The 26033-nt window shown below is 53.5% G+C and overlaps 3 protein-coding genes and 1 long non-coding RNA gene across 4 annotated transcripts in view; 1 reads left to right on the forward strand and 3 right to left on the reverse strand.

Moving 5' to 3' along the window:
* LOC141725884 (uncharacterized) overlaps window positions 1-26033 on the reverse strand; it is a 121544-nt gene that overhangs the window by 67069 nt on the left and 28442 nt on the right. The gene's annotated exons all lie outside the window — the stretch shown is intronic.
* On the reverse strand, window positions 1290-5736 carry LOC102068186 (class I histocompatibility antigen, F10 alpha chain-like). The gene is made up of 8 exons (XM_074529950.1): window positions 5629-5736; window positions 3968-4231; window positions 3020-3295; window positions 2522-2794; window positions 2344-2436; window positions 2214-2245; window positions 2062-2094; window positions 1290-1558 (listed from the first exon to the last, which is right to left on the reverse strand). Exons 1-8 carry the CDS (start codon window positions 5693-5695, stop codon window positions 1409-1411), a joined length of 1188 nt encoding a protein of 395 aa, XP_074386051.1. The 5' UTR covers window positions 5696-5736; the 3' UTR covers window positions 1290-1408.
* Window positions 14097-15945, forward strand: LOC141725879 (uncharacterized). Its single transcript, XM_074530041.1, has 2 exons — window positions 14097-14354; window positions 14507-15945. The coding sequence occupies exons 1-2, from the start codon at window positions 14333-14335 to the stop codon at window positions 15343-15345; spliced, it is 861 nt and encodes a 286-aa protein (XP_074386142.1). The 5' UTR covers window positions 14097-14332; the 3' UTR covers window positions 15346-15945.
* LOC141725930 (uncharacterized) lies at window positions 18146-25965 on the reverse strand. Its single transcript, XR_012577497.1, has 3 exons — window positions 25013-25965; window positions 24560-24641; window positions 18146-24316 (listed from the first exon to the last, which is right to left on the reverse strand). It is a non-coding gene; the product is annotated as an uncharacterized LOC141725930 (long non-coding RNA).

Below are 26033 nucleotides of genomic sequence, written 5' to 3' on the forward strand. Positions count from 1 at the left end.
TAACCCAAACTTAACCAAACTTAACCAAAATAAGCACACATTGGCTGCCTGCCACTGCAGTGTTGCTGTTGATGCATCCCTTTACCCAATCAGCTCTCTGATCATGTGGTGTCTACATGTCCCCCCAGCCAATCCCTGCCTCACACGCAAGGTGACCACCAACCCATTCTCTGGCTATCTGACCCACAGCTGAACTTTCCCAGAATGCCTTTAGGTGAACAGAAGTGAACAGGATTGAACAAAGGTGGAAAAGGTCCTTATTCTGTGAGGCTTTTCCTATTTCCCACAGTTATAGTCATCACCATCATCTTATGGTCATGGTCATCTCATGGTCATCTCACAGTCACCTCATGGTCACAGTTGTCTCACAGCCATGGTTGCGTCATGATCGTTTCATGGTCACGATCACCACATAGCCATGGTGTGAGACAATTGTGGTTATCTCATGGTCACCTCTTGGTCACTATCGTGTCATGGTCACCTCAAGGCCTTCATAATTTTATGGCCATGGTGGTGTCATGGTCATCTTATGGTCATCCCATTGTCATGATCATCTTATGGTCATCTCATGGTCATGGCCATCTCATAGTGATGGTCATGGTCATTTCCTGATCACCATCATCTCATGCTCAGGATCATGTCACTGTAATGGTCATCTCATAATCATGTCATTGTCACTTCATGGTCATTTCATGGCCACAATCACGTCAGGGTCACCTCAAGGCCACAGTTGTGCCATGGCCAACCCACAGTCATCTCTTGGTCAAAATCATCTCATGGTCAGGATTGTGGTTGTGTCATGGTCATGGTCACAGTCATGGTCATCCCATGGACATGGTCATCTCAGGGTTGTGTCATCCATGGTCATTCTCACGGCCATCTCATGCTCATGTCATGGCCGTGGTCATGGCCAGGGAACCTCTCTGAGATCCTGAGCCCTGATTTTTGGGACACTCAAGGACCTCTGGGGACAACAAGGCCTGGCCTGACCCCTCCCCCCATCCCACTGCCCCTCCAGGAGCCCAATGTGGCCAAACCCTCCCATGGACACCTCAGACATGGGACATGGAGTGGGAAATGAATCCCAGGGGATGGAGCCGGGTGTGGCTGGCAAGTCCCCATCCTGCTCCTGGTGTCCCAGTCCAGCTCCTGATGTCCCCATCCCAGTTCCTGGTGGTCCCATCCTGCTCCTGGCTGCCCCTATCCCAGCTCCTGGTGTCCTCATTCCTGCTCCCAGTGTCTCCTTCTCTGTCCCAGTGACCCCATTCCCATTCCTGGCTCCCAGAGATGAACTGCCAGACACTGCAGGAGGGAATCTGGATTTATTGCCCCAAGCAGGATTTATTGCCCAAAGCAGGATCATTTCACACCAGAAGTGAAGAATTATGAATATTTGTGGTTCTTGCCTTTAAAACACTGGAATATCGGAAACCGATTTGTCAGGAAAAGTTATGAGGTGAGTGGGAGCAGCAGGATCAGCTCCGGTGGCAGCTCTCAGATTTCCTGAGAAGAGGGAAGGGGCTGGATCCAGCTCCGTGGATTGCTCAGGCAGTGATTCCTGACAGGATGAGAGAGGGTCACAGTGTCACCCTGTCCCTGTCCCCATTCCACAGGATGGACCTGGCTGGAGCCCATGGAGAACAGGAGCTGCTCCAGAATCCCATGTGATCCCACCCCAATCCTGCTGCAATCCTGCTCCATCCATCCCACCCGATCCCACTCCATCCATTCTGCCCCAGCCCTGCTCCATCCATCCCACCCCCATTCCGCCCCATCCATCCTGCCCCAATCCTTCTCTGGAACCCCAACCTGATCCTGCTCCATTCCATCCCACCTGATTCTTGTCTGGAATCCACCCCTGATCCCACATCATCCCTCCCACACCAATCCTGCTCCATCCATCCCTCCTGAGCCCACTCCATAATCCAGCCCAAATCCCACTCTACAATTCCACCTGATCCCACTCTCGATCCTGCTCTGATCCAGAATCCCTCCTTGATCCCAGTCCATCCATCCTGCCCCGATCCCTCTCTGGAATCCCACCCTGATCCTGCTCCATACCTGTGGTCTAGATGCTGGTTCCCATGTCCCTTCCTGCAGAAAAAGAAGATCCGTGAGATTCCAGCACGGATCACACACCAGGATTAACCCCAGGATCCATCCTGGGATCCGCACAGAGGGGATCTAGAGCTGGATCCATCATTGGAACTCACCGGCTGCCGGTATCCATTCCTGTCCCTCCTCCCTGTGGAAACAAAGTGGGATCAGCGTCAGTGGCACAGGATTCCCAGAACGGTGCCGGGTGGATCTGTGTCCCTTCCCAACCCCTATCCCGTGTGTTACCGGATTGGAGCTTCCAGATGCCGAATCCGATGAGGATGGCAGCGATGACGGACACAGCGACCACCACAGTGAGATTCCCGCCAGATGTCGGCTCTGGGAAATGCGGGACAGTGAGGAGGGTGAAGAAAATCCCCATTTGGGAATTCCAAATTCCCAATCCCCACATTCCCAGCCTCACCCCAAGCGAAGATCCCGGGCTCCGGCATTCCGGGATGCTCCACCCTGCACCGGTACTGCTCCCGCTCCTCCGGCAGCGCCTCGATCCTGGCCCAGGTGTGGAAGGTGCCATCGCTGTTGGGAACGACCCCGCCCCACTCCGTCTCCTGATCCAAGGTTTCACCCCCCTTCATCCAGCTGACTGCGATGGTGTTGGGGTAGAATCCGTACGCGTGGCAGGACAGGATCAGGGTCCCGTGTTCCTCTCTTCCAGACACGTGGACATCAGGGGGCTCTGGAATGGGATAATGGTGGTAGACATCCATGGAATTCCCATTGGAATGGGACTGGGGCGAGTTCTACCCATGGAATTCCCACAGGAATGAGATGGAGATGAGATCTGCCCTTGAAATTCCATGGGAATGGGATGGAGAGGAGATCTACCCTTGGAATTCCCACAGGAATTCCCATGTTCCCAAGTTCTCTATTCTCAAATCCCTCAGAGGAATTCCGTTCCCACCTTTGCGCTCCAGCTCCTTCTGCCCGTATCCGATGTATTTCCGGAGCGATTCCGGGCATTCATGCTTCAGGTAATTCAGGTGCCTCTCAGCCTCGGTCCCTTCCTGTTCCCAGCGCCTCCTGGTGATCTCAGCAGCGCTGTCGGCCGGCACGAATCTCCCGGATTCCAGGTCAAAGGAGATGAAATCCCGCCCATCGTAGCCAATCTGGTGGGACCCACGGATGCTCCCGTCAGACAGGAGGTCACAGCCAGAAAGCCACTGTATGGTGTGGAGACCTGGGGGGATCGTACCCACAGAGACCCATGGAATTGTGTCCCAGCCCCACAGAGCCCCATTCCAGCCCTATTGAGCCCCAGAGTCTGATGGAGACCCACAGAGCCTCATTCCAGGCCCTTGGAGCCCCATGGATCCACATCCTAACCCCATGGATCCCAAGCCAGCCCCACAGATCTCCCACCTCCATGGATCGATTCCCAACCCATGGATCATGAGATATTCTATCCCAGCCTAATGAACTCTCATTTCACCCCCTTGGAGCCCTGTAAGTCCCCACCTGAAACCTATAGATCCCATTCCAGCCCCATGGATCCCCATCCCAACCCTATGGATCCCAACCCAGCCTCACAGATCCCATCCCAGTCCCATTGATCCCATCCCAGCTCCACAGATCCATATCCCAGCCCATGGATCACAAAATATCCCATCCCAACCTAATGGATCCCCATTTTCAGTCCCTTGGAGTCCTGTGAATCCACATCTGAGATCTATAGATCCCATTCCAGCTCCATGGATCTTCACCCCAGCTCTGCAGTTCCCATTCGAGCCCCACAGATCCCATTCCAGCCCCATGGATCCCAACCTGTCCCCATAGATCCCATCTCAGCCCCATGAATCCCCATTCCAGCCCCATGGATCCCCATCTCAGCCCCACAGGTCCTCCCACTCACCCCTGCTCTGGTTGTACCGCTCCCGCAGTATCTCCAGGCCCCTGGCAGCTACGTGCTGGTTCCCCACATCGATCTGGGTCCCCCACTCCCAATATTCTGGCTCGACTCCATCCTTTATCCACTGCGTCAGCGGCTCCAGCTGTCCCCGCTCGCTGTCGTAGCGCTCAAAGGGGATCCCATCCACAAACCCCATTTGCATGTACTGGGAGATCCCCGGACTGGGCTCTGACACCCCCACATCCAGGAAACGCAGGGAGTGGAGAACTGGGGGGACACGGAGATATGGGGGGGTTGAGGGGATCACGGATCAATGAAAGGGGAACTTGGAGAGCTGGGAAGGGGCTTGGGGATTCTGGGGCCAAGGAAAGGGTGTGCAGGGTGGGAGAGGTGGGACGGACAGGAAGGGGCCTGCAGGGCGTCCTGGTGTCCAGGAATGGGGGCTCAGGGGGTTCCAGGGTTACGGAAGGGGAGAGGAGGTGCAGGGACTGGGAAAGTGAGATGGGGGTTCCAGGGGATCCCTGTGCCAAGAAAAGGGGGTCCAGGGATCCCCAGTGCCAAGGAAAGGGGTCACAGGGTGGAGAGAGCTGGGAATGGGAGGCTCAGGGGTCCTTGATGCAGAGGAAAGGGGAGTTGGGAGCTGAGAAAAGCAGGAATGGGGGTCCAGGGGGTCTCAGGGTCAAGGAAAAGGGGGGGACTGGGGAAGGCAGGATGGATGAGAAAGGGGGTGCAGGGGAGGATTGGTACTGGATAAGGGAGTGCAGGGGGGTCCTGGTACCCAGAAGTGAAAATTCAGGACCCCCACGAACCTCCCCCCAGCAGGACACAGGGGGTGGAGAACTGGGGAGACGCAGAGATTGGGGGGTCTGGGGGTGTCCAAGAGTCAGGAAGCGTCACTGGGAGAGCCTGGAAGGGTCCAAGGTCCAATGAAGGGACTGAGAGAGGTGGGATGGGGGATCCAGGGGGTCCCTGTGCCCACCAAAGGGGGTCCAGGGGTCCCCGGTGTTGAGGGAAATGGGGTCTGGGAGCTGGGAAAGGCAGAAATGGGGCTCCAGGGGGTCCCTGGTCACGGGAAGGGGGGTCTGGGGCTCGGAGAGGCGGGCAGATCCCGGGGACGCAGCTTGGGAGACGGAAAAGAGAAAGATACCGAGGGAACGCGGTGGGGAGGGGACGGGGGAAACGGGGAATTCCAGGGAGTTCATCTGGATCCCCCCTGCGACCCCCTGAGACCCCAGGCTCCCTCTGGGACCCCGTTTCGGGAAGCGGTGGGAGTGGAAAACGGAGGGGACACGGAAAGTTGGGAATTCTGGGAGGTCCAAAGACCAAGGAAAAGGTCCAAAGGGTCTGGGGTCTGGGAAGGGCGGGATGCCCGAAAAGGGGGGCAGGGACGTCCCAGAACACTGACGGGGATGCAGGGGGATCCCGGTGCCCAAAAATGGAGATTCAGGGGTGTCCCAGTGCCCAGGAATGGTAGTTCAGGGGGGTCCTGGTGCCAGATGAGGGGGTACAGGGAGGTGCCGGTGCTGAAGAAGGGGATTGAGGGGGCTTACAGCACCCAAAATCGGGCTATGGGGGTTCCCGTGCCCGGTAATAGAAGTTCAGGAGGGTCTCGGTGCCCGATCATGGAAATTCAGAGGGTTCCTGGTTTCGGGGTTCCCACTCACCTTTGGTCGCGCCCCCCGGGTCCCCCAGGAACCCCCAGAGCAGCCCCAGACCCAGCGCTGGAGCCATGGCGCTGCTCGGCTGCGGCCCCGTCCACAGACCTGACCCCGCCCCAGCCATGGCCGTGCTCCTAGAGCAGCATCCGGCCCTGCCATTGGCCCCGCTATTTCCTGTCCACCAATGGTAGCCCGATCTGTCAGTGATGTCACCGGTCGCCGGGCAGATCCTGGTCTCGCAAGTTGGGACGCGGAAGCGAAAGGGACCCAGGAGGGCGGGGTGGGGAGGGGACGGGGGAATTGCAGAGAATCCCTCTGGATCCCCGCTGAGCCCTCGGAGAAGCACCTGGGACCCCCTTAAGAAAGCGCCGGGAGTGGAGAACTGAGAGGACAGGGAAATTTGGGGACATCTGGGGGTGCAAAGGTGAAGGAAAAGGGCGGGTCTGGGGTCTGGGAAGGGCGGGAGGGGCAGGGAGGGGTGCAGGGAGTCCCAGAGCACTGACGGGGCTGCGGGAACTCTCGGGGATTCGCCTGGGACCCTCCAGGGCCGCTCCCTACGAAACCCCCGGGCCGGGCTGTGCTGAACTCCCGGCCCTGCGCTCAAACTCTGCCCGGACCCCGCTGGGCTCGGCCCAAAGCCGGGAAAGCACCGCGAGCAGCGGAGCCAATTTTTCCTGCGGGTGCGGGTCCCACCCCCGGCGGAGCAGGGCTGGGCGCTGGGACCCGAGCCCTGATTCCCAATCTCCTCCTCTCTCTCTCCCTCTGCTGTTCTCTCCCTTTCCTTTGGGGGATCACAAATCCCAGAGCGGCCGCAGAGCCCCGTGCTCAGGCCGGGTTTCCCAGCAAAGGGAGGCTGGGGCTGAGGTGCCCCGGGCTGGCTGGGAATGGGGCCCCGAGGGTCCCCGGGGTCATAGAAACGGGGGATCCAGGGGCTGGGAGAGGAGGATACCCGGGAAAGGGGGTGCAGGGGGGTGTTGGTGCAGGATAAGGGGGTGCTGGGGGATCCCAGTGCCCGGGAATGGGGTGGGGGTGGGGGAAGGATCTGGGAAATCTGGGAATCTGGCAGCAGCTGCTGGGGAGGGACTGGGACAGACTGGGATGGACAGGAACAGACTGTGAAAAGAACTCACTGGGAGCAGAACTAGGGCACCAGGGACCATACTGGGATATACTGGGGCCAGCACTGAGGGCTACTGGGAGCATGCAGGGGACAATTGAGATATACTGGGAGGGACTGAGAATGGCTTGGATCATCCTGGGACTGACTGGAATCATACTGTGAGTGATCAGATCTGTGGTAGGCATGAAGAGGAGAAATGGAATAATGCAGGGAGCAACTGGGATCATACTGGGAGCAGCTGGCCCATGCTGGGGTCATACTGGGATTATACTGGGACTGATGGGGTGACACTTGGAGTGACTGGCATAGTACTGGGAGTGTCTGGGAGTAACTGGGATCATACTGGAGGTGACTGGACTTATACTGGGAGCAACTGGGACCACAGCAGGGGTAAATGGCATTGTGTAAGGTGTGACTGGGGCCACACTGGGCTCTTACTGAGAGGGACTGAGAGTGAAACGAACCACACAGGGCATGACTGGGAGCCACTGGGACCGTGTTGGGGGCAACTGGGATCCTACCGTGAGTGATTTGGAACATACTGGGAGTGACCGGGACAGGTGAGGCGGCGGCGGAGCTCGGAGGCGGCCGCAGCGCAGGTGGGAGCCGCGCTGGGTTGTGCGGGGGCTCGGGGCTGGCTGCGGGCCTCGGGGGCGGCAGGGGGCTCGGGCGGGTTCGTTGTGCCGTGTCCGGCCCGTGTTGCCGCTGGGTGAGGGCGCTGCGGGAGCGGCTGCCCGCGGTCTCCTTGCGGCCGCTGCCTCGGCAGGAGCCGCTGCCGGAGCAGCACTGGCTGGGCCCGGTTGCTGTGGCTGGGACAAAGGGGGCTGCCCCGTGCCCGGGGCTGTTCGGGGAAATTCCCGTGGCCGGAGGTTTCTGTGCCCAGAGGAGACAGAGGAGTCCTGTAAAAGTGACTTTATTGCTGGGCAGAGGGAGAGGCCTTGGGGCATTTGCCGTGCGCTCTCTGACATTGTTGTAGTTCGCAGCCTCCTTTGTATCCTCGTTTTCCCGGCTCATCTCCCTCTCCCTTTGCCGACGGGCTGAGGTACTTGGAAGGTTCAGACCTCCCGATCCGCCAACTGCATGTCCTCGTTAATGTGCATCCCCACTTTTGTATAACAGCCGGTATTCACGGCTTAGTTAAGTCTTTGTTCTTCTGGAATTTCTGGAATTCAGCGGGACTTTGTGTGAGCAGCAGTCCTTTTTAATTAGTAACATTTATTGCAGCTGGTGGTTTCGCCCAGTTACTTCCTTATCTACAAATCCCAGGTGACTCGGTCCCCTGCTGAATGAGCTGCACTCTCAAGGTGTGGATCATGGTAAAAAGATGAGAGTTGCTGTAGCACATCAGAGGAGAAACAGCATTCGTTTAACCCATGGTCTGCCAGGGAGCCACAAAACCGCGTCCAATTCCCATTCTTTCTGCGTTTCAATCCATACATGAGCTGCTTAATTTTTCCGTTGTTTTTGGTTTGGTTTTTTTTGTTTTCACCACTTTTCCTTTGTCATGTATTTGCCAACAGCAGTTTGAATCATTTAATTTTCCACAAACTCCTCCTTTTTCTGCTAACAGCTGATCTGATCCCATCCCATGGTTAAGTGTTGTGTTCCTCATTTCAGTGGATTGGTCAGCAGGAAGGTCAGGAGCTGGAGCTGTCTGGTTGGTTATTATTGCAAGGACAGCTTGTAATCTAATGATGGCATTGAAATGAGAAATGGGTTCTGTGGCTCCTGATATGAATTGGTTCGGGTTCCCAGGGCCTGGTCCATGGTGTTGTAGGATTTGTTCTGCTGGCCGTTCATCTTTTCCCCGATTTTGGCCACTCTCTCCAGCCAGAGCTGCATCAGTTGACTGCTTTTGTCTAACAAAATCATCAAATACTTGGATTCCCAACTGATTTCCCTGAATTTTTGGTAGCAAAAACCCCCACTGCTCTTTTATACCCTATATAACATAGACAGTGCCAGCACATGTTGGAGTGGGCAGAGGGATGATTCCCCCTAATTATTTATTCTGAAGTTTTCCCAACATTCTCCATGTGCTGTTTCCCTTTGCAGCTTCACCCGTTTGTGTTGCAGGGTCAGATATCCTCCCCCTGGGCTCTGCCTTGAGCTGTGCAAATTCCATCAGTGCCAGCAGGCAGAGCTTGGGGTGAGGGGCAGAGGGAATCAGCCCAATTCCTGCCCCAGGCAAGAGACCCAGGTGCATTGTCCACACTTTGCCCAGCAGTGTTCATTTGCATTTCTAAAGCTCCTCTGCAGGCTGCCTGGAATGGAGCTTCCCTTCCTGCTGCTGGGCAATGTTGATGTTTTGTTGCTGGTCGTTATCTCTGAGGGTGTCTTTTGTGCTGTTCCCAGTCTGTTCAGGTGTTAAATTCATCTCCATTTAGCAGTGTAAGACCCTTTAAAAACAACCTTTAAAATTCATTTCCCCAGTGCAAAGAAAACCAAGCCTGAGTAGAGAAATAAGGTTTAAAAGTACCGAAATCGGTACATTTTGCAGCAGTGCAATGGCAGGCAGGCCAGAGTGTGGGTGTCAGTGAGCCCCAGAGTGGAATTGTGCCCTGGTGTTCCCCAGCAGCTGTGGCAGTGCAGGCCCAGGCAGCGCTGAAGCTGCAGCAGTGGCAGCAAGGCTTGGCCCCAGTGGCTGGAGATGGCAGAGGAGGGTGGCCAGGGTTGCAGAGGATTCCAGGCGAGAATCTGTGGGCAGGCGCAGGGGCTTGGCCCGCTGTGGAGCCCTGGCTGCTGCTGCGTTGCCTTCAGGGCAGGCTCAGGGGCGGCCTCCCATCTTCCTGCTGCAGGCGGGAAGTGCAAATCTCCGGGGCTTCAGAGCCCTTGAGGCCAGGCTGAGGGGTCCCCCCGTGTTGAGCTGTGCTGGCGGCTGTTTCTGGCCTCAGGGACACTTGGCATGGGCCCCTTGGCCACCAGTGGTGCTGCTTTGCACTCCTTAGGCAGGAGCCGATGTCCTGGCTGGGTGTTGGCAGCAGCAAAGTGCCAGGGCAGGCTGTGTGCCAGCCCAGCTTCCTGTGGGAGAATATCCCTTGATATCTGCTGCAGTGGTTGCTGAAGCAGTGAGAATTGCTTTTGCCCCCCTGTTAGGTGCCATGGTGTCAGCAGAAGATATTGAAGCCTTCCTGCTCAGGGCATTTCAGTGCCAGGCTCTCACAAGCACCCAGAGCTGCGCGGGTTGAGCTGAGCATGGGGCGGTGACCTGCGCTGTGTCTGATTGCCCTTCCTTCCCTCCCCTGGAACAGGGTGTTGCTTTTAGACACCACTTGTCCTGGTTGCTTCAGAGTGCTTTGGAGAGGCTCCATAGCTAATTTTCCCTCTTTCCCTGGGGCTGCCCACATTTCTGGGTTCACCTCAGAATAGGCCTGACCAGACATTTGACACAGAGGTAGTTTTTTGTTCCGAGTTTAGTGATTCAATCTTATCCCAGGAAATCATTACAGCAATTAGGAATAAATAAAAATTCATGCATTTCAAATCCATCTCCCAGATCTACTATTAGTGGTTGAGTAAAACCATACATCTTTCCCACTTTTCCCACTTATCCCCTCTGTAATCACACATATTTTTAGCATTTTTCCCCCTTCGATCTAAGATTCAGAGTTAATTGAGAGGCCGCTGTGTCCATCAGGAAATGCCTCCTCTCAATGCAGACCCACCCTGAATGTTCTCAAGGGCTGCAGTGTGGAGGGTCCCTGGTGTGATGGGAGCTGTGCCAGCCCTGGCAATCCATGTCCATCAAGGGGTGGACTTGCTCGTGCTGAGGGTGCTGCTGTCTGTGCTTGCAGTGTCCTTGTGCCCTGCAGCTGGAGCCCTGGTTCCTTGCCAGGGGCTGTTTGGGTGGGCTCTCCCCTGCCGAGGAGGGCAGTGCCTGTGCCAGGTGCTTGTGGCCGAGCCGTGCCCTGGGTGCTGGGGCCCCTTGGGCCCTGGGGTTGATCCCTCAGGGGCTGTAGGAACTGTGCCCTGGCCTTTGCCTTCAGCTTGGCCTTTTGCTGCTCCCTTCTTGCACTCACCTGCTGTGCCTTTGTGCCCAAGAGCTGCAGGGCCTTCTTGTGCTCCTCCTGCAGCCCCCTCAGTGCCTGTGGGTGCTTGTCTTGCTTTACAAGAGAGGTGTCTGCTCGGGAAGGCAGAAAAAGCCTCTCATGGAATGGAGAATGCAAACCTCCTCCCTCTTAATTTTTAGACTAGTGAAATGAAGGGGCTCTCAGGCAAAGATAGGGGAATGGGAATACCAGTTCTTTACTAGTGTGTATAATAAAGCAAACAAACAGCAACAGCTGCGGCACTGACAGCAAACAGAGCCCGGAGCCAGTCCCGGCCTTTGGGCTGCGGCGCTTTCCCCTTGGGTGCAGTTCCGGGCACGGCCGGCAGGGGCGCTGGTGGCTCCCGCGGGGCGGGGCAGCGCATCCCTCCCATGGGAACCTCTGTGAACGGAAATAGAGCAATCCCTTCATCTAACTCTTTCACTTTTTTACCTTCTATGGCCTTTCTCCCGTGTTTTGGGAAAGAATTTGGAGAGGGCTGTCTTTTAACTGCGCTCCTAGTGTTTTGATAAGGTGCTTTCTGTAGAGAGAGAGAGTTTCCCTGAACAGCCGGAGCTGTCGTTACCAAGGGGGCGTAACTCAGAGCAGGACGGGGTCAGGGGAGGATATCCCGCCGAGGCTCGGTGGGAGTGTGGGCAGGGTCTGCTGCCGGAATCGGCAGAGGGGGATGTTCCCGTGGAGCCCGAGGCGGAGCGTGGGCAGCCCCCAGATGGCTGATGGCGGCTGATCCGGCAGCTCCCGGCAGAGCAAAGGCAGGTGGGAGAGCCCGGCAGCAGCGGCGGTGCCCAGCGCAGGTGGCACGGGCAGGGCAGGCGGGGATGGGATGGCTGGGACCCCCCCTGGGTGCGGTGGGCGCGGTGAGCTCGGAGCAGGCGGCAGGACAGAGCAACCCCCATCTTGCCCAGCATGGGCGGCAGAGCGGCCGCGGGCCAGGCAGTGGGAGCAGGGCACACAAATTGAGCGAGAGCGCCGGGGCAGGTGGAGCTGCCCTGGGCAGTGAGGCCGCACCTGGGATGGAAAGCGGGGCAGGCGGAGCTGAGGCGGGCAGCGAGCCGGGACCCGGGACAGGCGCCTGGGCTGCGAACGGAGGGGGCAAGAGCTGCAGAGGATCCCGCTTTTTTTTTTTTTTTTTTTTTCCTCTGGTGTTTCTGGTACTTTAAAGATTTTTGTTCTCCTAAAATCTCCTTTCTAACACGTGGCATATTCTCTTTCTTCTACATTAAACGATTTTTTTTACAAATAAATCTAGAGCCTAACAAACCTAAACTTCTGCTTGGATATTTTGAAATAGTCAACCAGCTAACTCATGACCTCCAAATGTTGTTTTTCTCTTCATCTTTTTATTTCTCCTTTGGCAAATTAATCATCTCTCAGTTACTTTCTTTGCTACTCCAAAAATGCCAGTGCACCCATACTTCCTTAAAAAATTATCACACAAAGCTTGAGTACCCCAGTGGGTTTTCTGATGCAAGTCTTCTAATATTTTCCTAGTAAGCACATTTTATTAAGTAATTGTCTTCCATCAAAAAGTTTCCATTTCCCTGATTTATCTTGTTCACTTCCTGTCTTGTTTAATTCTTTTTTCTCGGCTTCCCTAAACTTTGGAATTTCCAGCTTTTCCTCCTTTAGGGTTTTTATTAACATAACTCTTTTATCTCCAGTTTCTGCTGCATCCTTAGCTTTGTGATGTGCCCCCAGTTTGCCCAGTTTGCCTCTCCTTTGGCCCGGGCCGGGTTCCCCCCGCCCGCAGCGGCTGGAGCAGCCGAGAGCCCCGCGCTGCCCATCCCGACCTGTCCCGGCTCCATCCCCGCTCCTGCCGCGGCTGCGAGGGCTGCGGGAACGGGGCAGCGAGGGTGTGGCTGCTGCTGGGGGAGGAGGAGGAGGGAGGGAAGGGCAGGGATGCAGGGAGAGGAGGAGGTGGGGTTAGGGAGGAGGAGCAGGGGGAGGGATGGAAGAGGAGGGATGAAGGCAGAGAGAGAGCAGTGGTGGAAGGAGCAGAAGGAGGTGGTGTTATCGAGGAGGAGGAGGAGAAGGGATGGAAGGGGAGGGATGTAAGACGAGAAGGAGGTGGGGATAAGACACAGCGGGAAGAGGATGGGGGATGGAAGGGGAGGAGTTGGGGGGAAGAGGAGGGACAAAGGCCGATCGAGGCTGAGCTGAGGGAACCACGCGGTCGATCCCTGCCTGAATTTGCAGCCCCCACCTGTGGGATCATCGCCCCCCCCCAATCGCGCTGGTGAGCGGGGTGGGGGAGCTGGGCCCGGATATCCCTGGGGGTCCCTGGGTTGGGCTTTTTGGGGTTGTTTGGAGAATGAAGAAGTCCAAGTCTGAGCGGAAAAGGCCCCTTGGGGGGACATCGGGGGTGGCGGTGGCGGCTGCTGGCAGAGGCAGCCTGGAGGAGCAGAGCCCTGTGTCCCCCAGGAGCCCAAAGGGGGGAGCGACACCATTGGTGGGAGCCTGAAGAGCCTGGAGAGGGGCAGGGGGGACTCCTTGGAGCTGCTGCAGCCCAAAGCAGAGAATGAGGGGAGAAGGGAGCCCTGGAGCCCAAACAGCCCCGGCATCCCGAAATGGGGAGAGCGAAGTGGGGGGAGCTTCTGGCATTGCTGGGACTGCCAGCAGCCTGGGCAGGGCGGGCACCAAGGAGAAGGGGGACCCCCAATCCAAGCGTGACTCCCAGCAGGTGGGACAGGGGGGAACCCCGGAACACCAGAGGGGAGGGACCAGGGACGGGGAACTCCTGGGAGGCTTTTTCAGGGCTGAATCTGGGTGTTTGGGAGGTTTTTCTGGAGCTGAGGTGGCCGGTGACTTGTAGAGATGAACTTGGGCAGAGGGACCTTCAAACTCAATGTGTGTTGGGGAAGGTGAAAGAGGAAAGACTTATAAATACGATTGTCTTGCAAAAGATTTTGAGAATATAGAAAGTATAAGGCAGACTGAAATGAAAGCAAGCTCTGAGATACCTCACTTAGTGAACAACTGGAAAACAATGTTGTGGCCCACTGAAGGTAATCCCCTTTTGATGAAACAATTCCCTCTGCTTGCAGACAGATCCAAGGGTCAAAGCAGACCCTACTGGCTCAGCAGAAGGGGTCCAAAGAGGGGTTTTTAGGGCGTAGAATGTAACACTGTGTGGTGATGTAATGATTCTTACACGCTCTATGTAAATTCTGTAGGATTTGTATGTTGTACTAGACTGGTTGATGAGAAGTAAAATATTCAACACAGAAGAAAATTTTTGTATTGTAATGGGAATGTTACTCTCTTATGCTCTTGCCTGTCTTCGTCTTTAACCCTGTCCCCCTCTCTACCCCTCTCTTCTCTCGGGCCTGCTCCGAGCTGTGCCTGGCAGCTCCAAGCAGGGCCCTGCACCCAGGCCCTTTGCAATAAACCGCAAGTTCCACGCCCTGGCTGCAGAGCTCTCTCGTCTCCGTCCGTCCCGACCATCCTACACCTGACACTCCTACAAACGCTCTCATCCCTTGTTTTCCCTAAACCAGGATTTCCCATTTCCAACCCCTGGGAGGCTGCGAGGAAGAGGAAGATGCCCCGGGACACTGAGGCAGGTGAGGAGGAAGTCAGTGCCCCTTTCCCCTCTGTGCTGCTCCATCTCCCAGCCCAGCACGGCCCCGGCTGCAGCTCAGCCCTGGGGGATCTCCTTGCCCTTGCCTGTGGCACGGAGGCAAATCCCATCCTGTCCTTGTCCTTCCTCCCCCAGAGCAGGAGCTGGGCATTGAGAGCAGGGAGGACAAATGCCCGCGGCAGAACCTGGTGGAAGAGGCCGTTTTGAGCGGCTCCACGGCGCAGGAAGCCAACGGGGAGGAAAAGCCCCGGAGATGCCGCACGAGGAGGGGCTGCAAACGCAGCCGGCGGGGATCTGAGGAGGAAAGAGCCAGCCTGGGCCGGGAAGGCGGCCGGAGACGGAGCCAGAGCTCGGAGCTGGTGCTCCATGAGCAGCTCCATGGTGGGGAGAAGCCCCACACGTGCGAGGAGTGTGGGAAGAGCTTCAGGTGGAACTCTGAACTGATCAAGCACCAGAGGATCCACACTGGGGAACGGCCCTACGAGTGTGGAGAGTGTGGGAAGAGCTTCAGCCGGAGCTCCATCCTGATTGTGCACCAGAGGATCCACACTGGGGAGAAGCCCTACGAGTGTGGGGAGTGTGGGAAGAGCTTCACAGAGAGCTCCAGCCTGATTGTGCATCAGAGGATCCACACTGGGGAGAGGCCGTACAAGTGTTCCGAGTGTGGGATGTGCTTCAGCCAGAGCTCCAACCTGATCATGCACCAGAGGACCCACACTACTGAGAGGCCCCATGAGTGTTCCAAGTGTGGGAAGAGGTTTAAGACCAGCTTCATTCTTCTCCGGCACTATCGGATTCACAGAGAGGAGAGGCCCTTCCAGTGCCCCGACTGCGGGAAGGGGTTCAAGCAGAATTCCACCCTCGTCAAGCACCGGCGCATCCACTCTGGAGAGAGGCCCTACGAGTGTCCCCAGTGTGGGAAGAGCTTCTCACAGAGCTCTAACTTGATCCGACACCAACGGAGGCACCGGTAAGGGAAGCCCTGCGAGTGCCCCGAGGGCGGGCAGAGCTTCGTGCGCTGCTCCAGCTCCATCCCCCACTGGAGGAGGCACTTTGGGCACAGCCCTGGTCACTCACATTCCCTGTGATCCATGTTGAGAGCACACCTGGCTGCTTCGCCTTTTGGTTTGACCTTAATTTTTCTCTGCTTCACCTTCATCCTTATAAACACCCAAAACTGGGTGAAATGAATGAAATTCATCGAATATATCTGAAGTTCCATAATTTCTCAGTTGTTTTAGAGGGAATTTAGTATTTGTGGACACGTTCTGTGTGGAGTGGTGCTGTTACTAAGAGGCAGGAATTTGATTTCACCCTTCTTGTGTTGCTGAGAACTCCTCCCCTGTCCCAAACCCCAATTCCACCCTTTGGATACCCTATAAAAACTCCATGGCCCTGCCTTTGCCCTGTCTTTGGGGGTTAAGAAATGGATTCCCAAAGGATCAGCCCTTTCCCACTGGATTCCATGAGGATCAGCCTTTTTCACTGAATTCCCAGAGGATTCTGACTCTGTCTCTGTTTCTTTCTGTTAGTATTACTGCATTTGTGTTTTCAATTTTTGCTAATAAAGTAGTTTTTTCTGCTCCTATATCTTTGCCTGAGATCCCCTTAATTTCAAAATAAATTACTATTATTATCATTATCATTAATAATAATAATAATAATAGTTGTAGTAGTAATAATAGTAATAATAATAACAGTAATCAAAGGGAGGGGGTTTACATTTTCCATTTCAGTGGAGGCTCCTGAAATGGGGAGACACCCCCAAGGCTGGGCCATGTCAAATAGGTCCTGAAAGATGTAAATTAGTTGATGTATATGCATGAGGGTCTATGAATATGCAACAGGCTGATGTAATTAAAACCAGATTAATTAAGGTGTGTCCCCAAACATAACTGGGGGGTCTTGGTGGCCATAACAACCTTTGCTCGATGCTCCTTGTCTCCCATTACATCAATCCGTTCCATATTCATGGCCTTGTTGCATATCCATGAAGTACTTTACATATTCCAGGAACAAAATTGGCTTAATCCTGTTTGGGGGTCCAACCCCCCGCCCAGCTCAATTTGGGGTGTCCCATCCTCCTCCTAGCTCAGTTTTGGGATCCCATACCCATCCCAGCTTAATTTGGGGATTCCATTCCCCTCCCACCTCAATTTGGGGGTCCCATTCCCCTCCCAGCTCAATTTTGGGGTCCCGACCCTCTTTTCCGTGCTCTCTTCTTTCCGATCGTTCCCTCAATCCCCTCCCCTGTGTTTGGTTTTGGGGGCTCCAGGCCCCTCCTGCTCCATTTTGGGGTCCTGACCCCGTTTTGGTTTAATTTGGGGTCCCCATCCCCAGGGTCACCTTTCCCCCCTCACCAAATTCCGCTCCTCGCAACTGAAGAGTCATCAGCGAGACGCGCTCTGATTGGCTGGAAATTACCCCGCGCGGTCTCTGAGTATTTACAGCAGTGAGAGGCCTTGGTGTGTGGCTGGCAAGTGATGAGTCAGAGTCGGGCCGGGCGCTGATTGGCTGAAAATCGCTGAGCGGGGCCAGTGCTCTGAGTTTGTGCCCAGGAAGTGGATCGTCATCAGTGCCGCGCGTTGTGATTGATCGGGATCTGTTTTGTGGTGGGGACGGGAGGAACTGGGTTTTCTTGGGGTTTATTTAGGGTTTGTTTGGTGTTTATTTGGGGTCATTTATCGACTGTTTTGTGTTTATCTTTGGTTATACTTGGTTTATTTCTGTTTATTTGGGGTTATTTGGAAGTATTTGGTTTGTTTGGGTTTATTTGGGCTTATTTGGAATTATTTGAGGTTCTTGGGAGTTATGTTGTTGTATATGGGGTTTTTTAGGTGTACTTGAGATCATTTGGGTGTTTTTGGGTTTAATTTGAGTTTTTTGTTTGCTTTTTTGGGTTTATTTGGGATTTGTTTGGGTTTATTTGGGGCATTTTAAGGTATTTAGAGTTGATAAGGGGTTTTTAAGGGTTTATTTCCAGTGTTTGGGGGTTATTTAGGTTACTTGGGGTCATGTGGGGTCAAAATATCTGGGAATGTTTCTCCTGCAAAAACGGGAATTTTTCCTTAAAAATCTGAGAGTTTTTTCCCGAAAAAACCGGGAATTTCCCTTAAAAATCTGGGACTTTTCCCAGCCAATAGCAGCGTGCCCCGCCCCAAACCATCTAATCACCACGGGTCTCCCCGCAGGAACACCGGACTCCCTATGCACCGATCTAACCAATCACCGCGCGTTTCCCCTCGGCAACTCCTGCCTTCTTTGCCTCTATGCAGCCAATCACCGTGCACTGCCCCCGCCCCTTCTCTGTCAATCACCATGCCCTATACGAAACCAACCAATTACCGGGCTTCTCCCCTAAGCAACTCCCGCCCTCCCCGCGCGTACCAGCCAATCATAGCCGAGCCCGAAGCGGTGCCCGATGACCCTGGGGTCGGGCATGGAGCGGGCGCTCCCTCCCCCCCCCGCCCCCTCAGGACCCCCTCAGGGACCCCCGGGAGCCGCCCCGGGCTCGGGCGGGTCCTGCGGGAGGCGCTGGAGAGAGCGGGGGAGGCGCTGGGAGAGGACGGGGGCCTCCGGGAGCTGCTGAGGAGGCGCAGGGACAGGTGAGGGGTCCTGGAGGGGTCGTGAGGGGAATTTGGGGAGGGGTCTTGAAGACGTTTGGAGGGATTTGGGGAGGGTCTGGGGCGAACCTGAGGGGGTTTTAGCGGGGTCTGGGGGTGCTGGGGAGGCTTTGGAGGGGAATTTGGGGAGGGGTCCTCGGGTTGTCACAATCCGTCCTCACTGATGGGTTTCATGATGGTTCATGGATTTGATCTCAGGGTGGAAAAAGAACCAACACGGTACAAGGGGATTTCAATGATAATCGAAACAAATGGACCTTTATTGAATGAGCACAGCAAAATGCGATAGAGGGATTAAGGGAGAGAAAAAGAGAGAGGAAGAGAGAGACAAGAGAGAAAGAGAGAGGGAATAGAGCTACCAAACGTAGAGACGAAGTCCTTTGGTCCAGTCCAGTCGAGGACCCGCCTGTTACGTCGGGGAGATCTCGAAGTCTCTCGCTAACTCAGAGGTTTTTATTATGATAACTCTATTGGAAATTGCGACGGGGGGATACAGATACAATAAGGAATAGATGTAACAGGTAGTCCATGCTCTCAGCAGTAAGCGAGAGCCATTGTCTTCTTGGTGCAGCGGTCACAACCTGCAGGCAAACATCTCGCTTTGGTCAGCTTGCCTCCCCCACACACCTGCCCTGGGCTGGGGGTTTCAGTCCCAGTCCTTGGAAGGAGCAGAGGGGCCTTTTCACATGGGGGTTCCATGTCTCAGTCCTTGATGGAGAGGCTCCTTCCATCTCAGTCTGTCTGTCCCGGTGGTTGTAAAACAGGTGAGGGTCTTCTGTGGGGGGACCACCTGAAACTCAGGAGAAGTCCAGGCAGGCCGAGAGGTGGGACAGCATCCAAGGCTGTTGTTGCACAAAGGGCACGGTGCCCCTTCTCATTGGGCTCAGTGCAGCACACAGAAAACAACACCTGTGAGAACAATGGCTTAGCAACGCTCTCAGGTCTCAGGCACATGACTTTCTCCCTTGGAGCCAGAGATTTCAGACAGGGGGGTCTTCTCTTCAGTAGTCCCCCAATGATGATCGTGAGGCAGATGAGGGAAAATTCGGACAGACTCTCACAAGCAGAAATTGGCAGGATGTGTCTGCTTCCAGTGCTTGTCTTGGCTGTTGCTTCACAGTGCTGGCAGCATCATCAGAGGCAAACCACGTGTTCTCTCATGCCAGGCTCATCCCAATCTTCTGCACTTGCCCAGGTGCTTCCCAGGTTCACCAGGGAAAATGGCTGCTTGTGCCAGTCCATCCCCTTGCCCAGAATGCCCCCGCTTGTGTTTGGGCACGAGCTGCTGGCCACAGCCAGACGGGCAGCACCCGCAGCATTGGCCATCAGATGGTGGGCTGATGTTTTTATCCAGAGAGCAAGAAAAACAGCCAGAAGCACACAAGGCAACTTGACAGTATCTCTGTGAGAATGTCATTGTCCTGTGAAAGTCAATAGTGGATGGTGGTTTTGTGCTGCAGAAAATCACTTCTGAGCAAAAATCATTCCAGGAAGGGACAACAGCTTCTGCCTTCTGATGGATAAGTCAATTTGCCACTGCTGTCCAGGCCCATGGCCCCTCCCAGTCTAGCCAGGTTTTGGTCTGGGGGTATTTTTGGGGGTTAGTCTGGAGGCAAAGATCACACTGTCACTTGAGTAATAGTGGCATATACATTCCTGGCAATGATTCTTTCAGTCAAGTAGGTGTTCAGGGCATCCATTCCCCAGTGTGCTTTCTGGTGCTCCTCCCTTACTATTGACTACAAGAAATGGGAAGGGATTACCAGCTTCCCTTCAATGGTAGCCCGCCCTTCTTGGTTGTATGTCCCTTTTTGATCTTTGATTAGTTTTCTATCTTTCTTATTGTATTCTGGCTTACCTTCAAGGGAAATTTGTCCACCTGGAATCAGAGCTCCTTCAATAGTTACTTCACCTTTTGCTGCTTTCTTTGCCTCTCTATCCGCCAGCTCAATTCCTTCTTCCAATTCTGAGCTCACTCTCTGGTGTGCCTTAATATGCATAATTGCTGCCTTTTCAGGCAGCTGAACTGCTTCCAGCAGCCCGACTATCCCGATCATCTCTTGTGCATGTTTGATTTTCTTTCCTTGTGAGGTCAGCAGTCTCCCCTCTCTCCAGGTGGCTCCATGTGCATGCACAACTCCAAATGCATACCATGGGTCTGTATAGATTTTATTCTCTTTCCTCCTGCCATTTCTAAGGCAAAAGGAAAAAGAATCAGTGCAATTATTTTGGTCTTCTGTGCAGAGGTGCGTGTTGGTAAGGGTCCAGATTCTATTACCTCTCTGCAGGTAGTGACTGCATATCCAGCACGTCGCTTTCCACTGGCAACATGGCTACTCCCATCAGTGAACCAGGTCTCTGCACCATCCAAAGGAGTGTCCTTCAAGTCCGGCCATCTGGAGTCAGTAGCTTCAATGGTCTCCAGGCAATCGTGGTGTGCTGCTTCTCCTTGATCCCACTGAGAAAAGAAGCTGGGTTCACCAGGTTAGTGACTACAGAGTCCTTTGCCCAGCACTGACCTCATACCCCACATAGATTATTTTCTGTTTCACTGCCTCTGCCTTTTTTTTTTCTTTTTTTTTTTATACTCTGTATCTTTGGAGCCTGAGGAAATTCAAAAGGCTCACGGTCCAGGCCACACATGCTTCCCTTGTCTGAGTGGATATCAAGAGATTATCCACATACTGTAATAGCCTTCCTTCTTCTTGTGGAGCTTCCCGGGACTCTAGGTCTTTTGGAAGTTGTTCTCCAAACAGAGCAGGGGAATTTTGAAGCCTTGAAGGCCTTGAGGCCTTCACAATCTATGTGAGCTGGGTTTTGCGCCTGCTTTTAGGGTTTTCTCATTTGAATGCAAAAATTTTCTGATTGGCTTCATGAATAGGGAGGCAAAAGAAGGCCTCTTTCAGATCTAAAACAGTAAATTAGGGTAGCTCAGATGCCAAACACGTTAGTAGGGTGTATGGGTTTGCCACAAGGTGTACTGCCTGACCCTAGCCCATTGTTTTCCTTAACTTGGTTAAGGAAAGGTGCATTCTCTGCCCTCCCTGCTATGTTAGAGGCCCATACGCCAGGAAACATTGGATCCATTATTTTCTTGTTAATTTCATCCTTATTTTCAATTTCACTTTCACTAATTGTTAAAATTAAGCTCAACATATCTCCATATTCTTGATCCTTTACCTCTAAAATAATCTCTCCATCTTTAAATGTGATCTTTGCTTCCAGCTGCTCCAACAAGTCCCTACTCAACAGAGCCTTGGGAGAGTTGGGCACATAAAAAAAATTATGAATATTTTGATGGTTTGCAAAATACGATTTTTCAGATTGGCCAGTTGCCCCCTTACCATAACATAATCATCTGTTACAGGCATTGAGGCTTTATTTAACACTAAGTTTGCTGCCCCCGTGTCTACTAAAAATTCCATTCTCTTAACTCCCATCTTTCTACCCCATCCCAACTCTTTGCCTTAATTCTAAGTGTTGGGGTATAAGATAGGCTGAACTCACTCAGCTTTAATGATTTCTGCTAGGTTTCTTAAATTATTTGAAACTCTCTTTTCTAATAATTAAAACATCCTTTTACTTCTTTGCTTCTTGTGACCGGTTGCTACTAAATTCCTTAGAGCTCTCTGAGTAGCCTTGGTTTTCCTTAGAATAACATAAATTATAAAGTACCTGTCTTGGTTTCTTCCACCTAAACTCTGCTTTACAAAATCTCATTCTTTCCCAGTTCTCTTCCCGCACAATCTAATTCAAGCATTGTTTCTACTGACACTCACTTTGCTGCCTTGCAAAAAGCTGTGCCTGTTACAGCAAAAACTCTGATATGCCCACAAACACAGACACAGACACAGACACACACACCCTGCATCTCAAATTCACGAGAGTCAGGGCTTAGGTTGTTGTGGGAGGGGAATTCCTCAAATTCCTTTAATTTGTTTTATCCCAGTTAAACATAAATCACCATACTGCAGTTTTTCTGTGTTAAATGCTACACTTGTTGCAAACAAAATCCTAAAATCTCCACAAACACAAGCCTACAATACCACAATCAAATTACCACAATGTGGGGGAGGAACCACACAAACTCACTGGGAAGGGGCATCTCTTAAGAGTGCCCACTTTTCTCGACACAACCCAAAATACAACATTTCATCATCTACCCACATCAGCTTATCAGCTTTTCCTGGTCCTCATACACTCTGGACACAATCAAATTAACAGCACCCAGTAAAATTCCAGGGACCAAGTCCAAACTGCGGGGGCAGAGAAATCCCCTCCAGCCGTGGTTAAAACGTGCACAATCTACACAAATCACACATCATCACCTTTAAACAGAATAAATTAATAAATGTCCTCACCCACGTTTCTCCACTTGTTCCACTACTCCACGGGGTGTTCCCTGCCCTCACAGCCTGCCCCAGCCAGTGCTCTGGGCCTCACCTGGCTGCTTCAGACACGGGTAGAACTGCCCCCGCACGCCGTGGATACACTCACTCACTCACTCAGTCTGTTTTATACACCACACACTGACACGATTACAAACACGCTAACATTAACCACACAATGCATTCGCCATACAATGTCCGGACACCACAAGCACACAAAGTTCAGGTTCACTCAGCTCTCCCCAGAGTCGCTAGCGGCCGCTCTATTGAACAATGAACCTGTTCCCAGTCGTGCTATCAACCGGGAACCTCTGCCGCTGACCGTGCTCCTGGTCGATGGCTGCCTGCAAGCACAGGGACGAGGCTGTGCACTCAGATATCTCTGAGTGACTTATCAGCAGCACTATCTCCCCAGGGCCCTCTGACAGACATACCGCGTATCTGCACAGCAGCAGGTCATTGTCTGTGTCCGCAGGAGGCAAGCCGAGATGGAGCAGAGCTCCTCCAGGAAAATCCCAGGGAGCGCCCAGGAGTCCGTCCTGCCTTCCGCCCCTGCAGGGACAGTCAATCTCCTGGCTGGCTCACCAAAATGATTAGTGGAAAAAAAGGAGAAACTCCAGTACTTTGTACAAAGTCGTAAAGTCGGTATGTTTAGCACTGGACGCATGTGGGAATCGTTGTTTCCCCCTAAAGGACACATGCACCCCAGAGAATTCCCCCTTGCTTATACATATGCATATAGTCTCATTCATATTCATTTTACAGATTTCACATTACAAGCTGCAATTAGTTTTTATCAGTCCTTGCCTTTTGTGCAGAGACTCTCTAGTCAGCCTCAGCCTTTGGCCCTGGCCTCCGCTTATCTTGGGAGTTTGAATTCCTTCTCTTGGTCGAGGCCATTCTGTGAGCACAAGATTTTTTCTTTGATTTTTTTCCTCTCTTGTGAGAACAGGGAGTCTTAAGCACAGATAAACAAGTTACAGGCTCGGAACAGCACTTTTCACCTAAATCCAAAAATGCATTTCTATCCTGTTAAATTTCTACTTTGTCTCACCCATCCAAGGAAATATGTGCTCTGACTCCATGATTTAAAGGCTGAATGGATGCTTTATTCTATACCATATTATACTATATTACACTATTGCTATACTAAATCTATACTAAATTACATACTAAAGAAAAACCTCTGACCCTTTACAGACAGTCACGACCCAGCTTTGACCTAATTGGTCAATCTGTTGCCCGATTGGTAAAGGACACAAAACTCGGATAAGTTTTGTGCGGTGCTTTATTAAAGGGCCCGGGAGCCTGCGGACTAGCGTCCCCAAATCAGAGCCCCAAATTTCACGTACAGGTGTTTTCCTTTTATATACATGCAATTCGTAACAAAGTCTCCAAGAAACAGTTCCCTTTGCCAAGCGACATACCCCTTGTAATACATTCCTTAGTTCACAAACGAAATCATAAATCTTCTGCTTGTCTTATTGTATGCTGCCCCCAAACCGGTTAGTCTTCTTACTTTCCTACCCTGGTTTAAATTTAAGTTCCTAAGACTACCTGCTAAGTTACACACAGAACTCAATGGCTACAAAACTGTTTTTAACAAACCAATTCACACACACAACTCATAACTAAACTGTAATAAACTATTTTGCTAAATTTCATTTCTTTTTCCAACAAATCAGTCCTAACAACCATCACCACAGTCCAATTAACAAATCACTCTCGGTAAACAATCTCAATAACACATTCCACATGTGCCAAACAACAGGTGCAGCAAGTGAGATAAGAATTGTTTTCTTCCTTTCTGAGCTTTCTCAGCCATTTCACAGCTTCCCAGGAAAAATCCTGTGAGAGAGAATTATGTCTCTATTCAAAGAAATGTGAATACCACAGGGATTTGTCCTCCCTGGTCTCCATCTGCTGCTCAGTGCCTGGGGTACGGAAAGAAAAGGAGAGGAAGGAATGAGGAAGGAAGAACAGAAAAGGAGAGGAAGGAGCTGTGGACAAGGAGAGGATGGGATTTGCCTCTGTGCTAGAGGGAAGGGGAAGGGATCCCACCAATTCATCCCTGGCAGGGTGGTGTCAGCAGTGGGGCTGTCCTGCAGCCAGGGGCAATGCTGGGCTGAGACACAGAGCAGAGGAGAGGGGGAAAGGGGCAGTGACTTCTTCCTCACCTGCCTCAGTGTCCCAGGCCATCTTCCTTTTCCTGGCAGCCTCCTCCAGCTCTATCCAGACAAAGTTTGGAATTGACAAATCCTGGCTTGGGAGAAAAACAATGGGTGAGCCCTTGGTCCTGCTGCCCAAGTACAGCTCCAGAAGTAACAGCCCTGTTCACAGTCAGGCAGGCCCAGACCCTGCTCATCTCCAGCCTCCCCTACCCCTCCAGGCTGCCAGAATTGGCCTTTGCTGCTCTCCCCACTCTGATGCCAATGTCCCCCCACAACTGATACCACCTCCCCAGCCAGTACAGACAGTTTGCCACAGGAACCCTGCCCAAGTCTCCAAAGGGGCATCTGCATCTCACCCTTGGGGACCTGCAAGATCCAAACATCCCCTACCCTGCAAACAAATCCTCCCAGAGGCCCCCCCCTAGTGTATTTGGGGCAAACTTCCCCCTCCCCGCTCACCTGTGGGATCTGGGGGATCGATGCTGCCAGGGCCAGGGGAGCTGCAGACTCAGCAGGCAGGCGGGAAAAGCGTGGTTCTGCTGGGGCTCCTCCTCTTCCTCCTCACGTTCCTGCTCCTCCTTTTCTCCATCCTCCACCTCCTCCTCTCCTTCCTCTTCCTATTGCATTCCATCCCTGCCCATTCCAGATCCCACATTTCCCCCCCCATGGCTGCAGGACCACCAGCATTTGGGTGGAGGGAACCCCCCACGAGGCCCCCCATGGTTGGGCAGGGGGCTTGGGGACCCACCCAGTGCAGATCCTTTTCCCCCCCCTGAGCCCCAGGGAATCACTCAAGGAATCGAATGATGGGGACACAAAGGGATCCCCATGGAACCGCTCTTTTTCTGTTCCATCCCCACCGTTCCCTTCCCCCACTCATAATTCCTCCAACCCAAAGCCCCCTCCCAACTCAATTTGGGGATCCCATCCCTCTCGCGCTCTGAATCCTCTTTCCCCTGCTCTTCCACCCCTTCTCCATTGTGCCCCCAGCCCCAGCCCTGACCCCTGTTCTTGGTTTTGGGGGATGCAGGCCCCTCCTGCTCAGTCTGGAGGGTCCCATCTCCCCTTTCCCTCTATTCTAGCAGCTCCTGGCTGCTTTTTCCTGGGAGGAATCCCTCAGTTTTGGGACTTTTGGGGTTTAGCTTATAAGTGTGACAGCTCTCTCTGGCTTTCCCTTCCCTGTTGCGGCCCCTCAACTGCCCCCGACACCCTGGGGGTGCTGGGATTTCCCTCCTGGGGACACGGATGTTCATCCCCTTCCAGGAGCCCAATGCCTGGCTGGGGCTCCAGGTCTGGGGGTCCTTGATCAGCTGCCCCAGAACCTCCCCCAGGGTCTCCCAGCACAGCTGGAGCTGCTCAGCCCGGGGTCCCCAAAGGCCTCAGCAAGACCCAAGTTCCTCCCAGGAACCCTCAACCCCCTCAAACCCAGCATCCCCCACATCCCCTGCAAGTTCCCCCATGGCACTGGCCATGGCCATGT

Source organism: Zonotrichia albicollis, chromosome 31 (assembly GCF_047830755.1).
Source record: "Zonotrichia albicollis isolate bZonAlb1 chromosome 31, bZonAlb1.hap1, whole genome shotgun sequence".
NCBI lineage: Eukaryota > Metazoa > Chordata > Aves > Passeriformes > Passerellidae > Zonotrichia > Zonotrichia albicollis.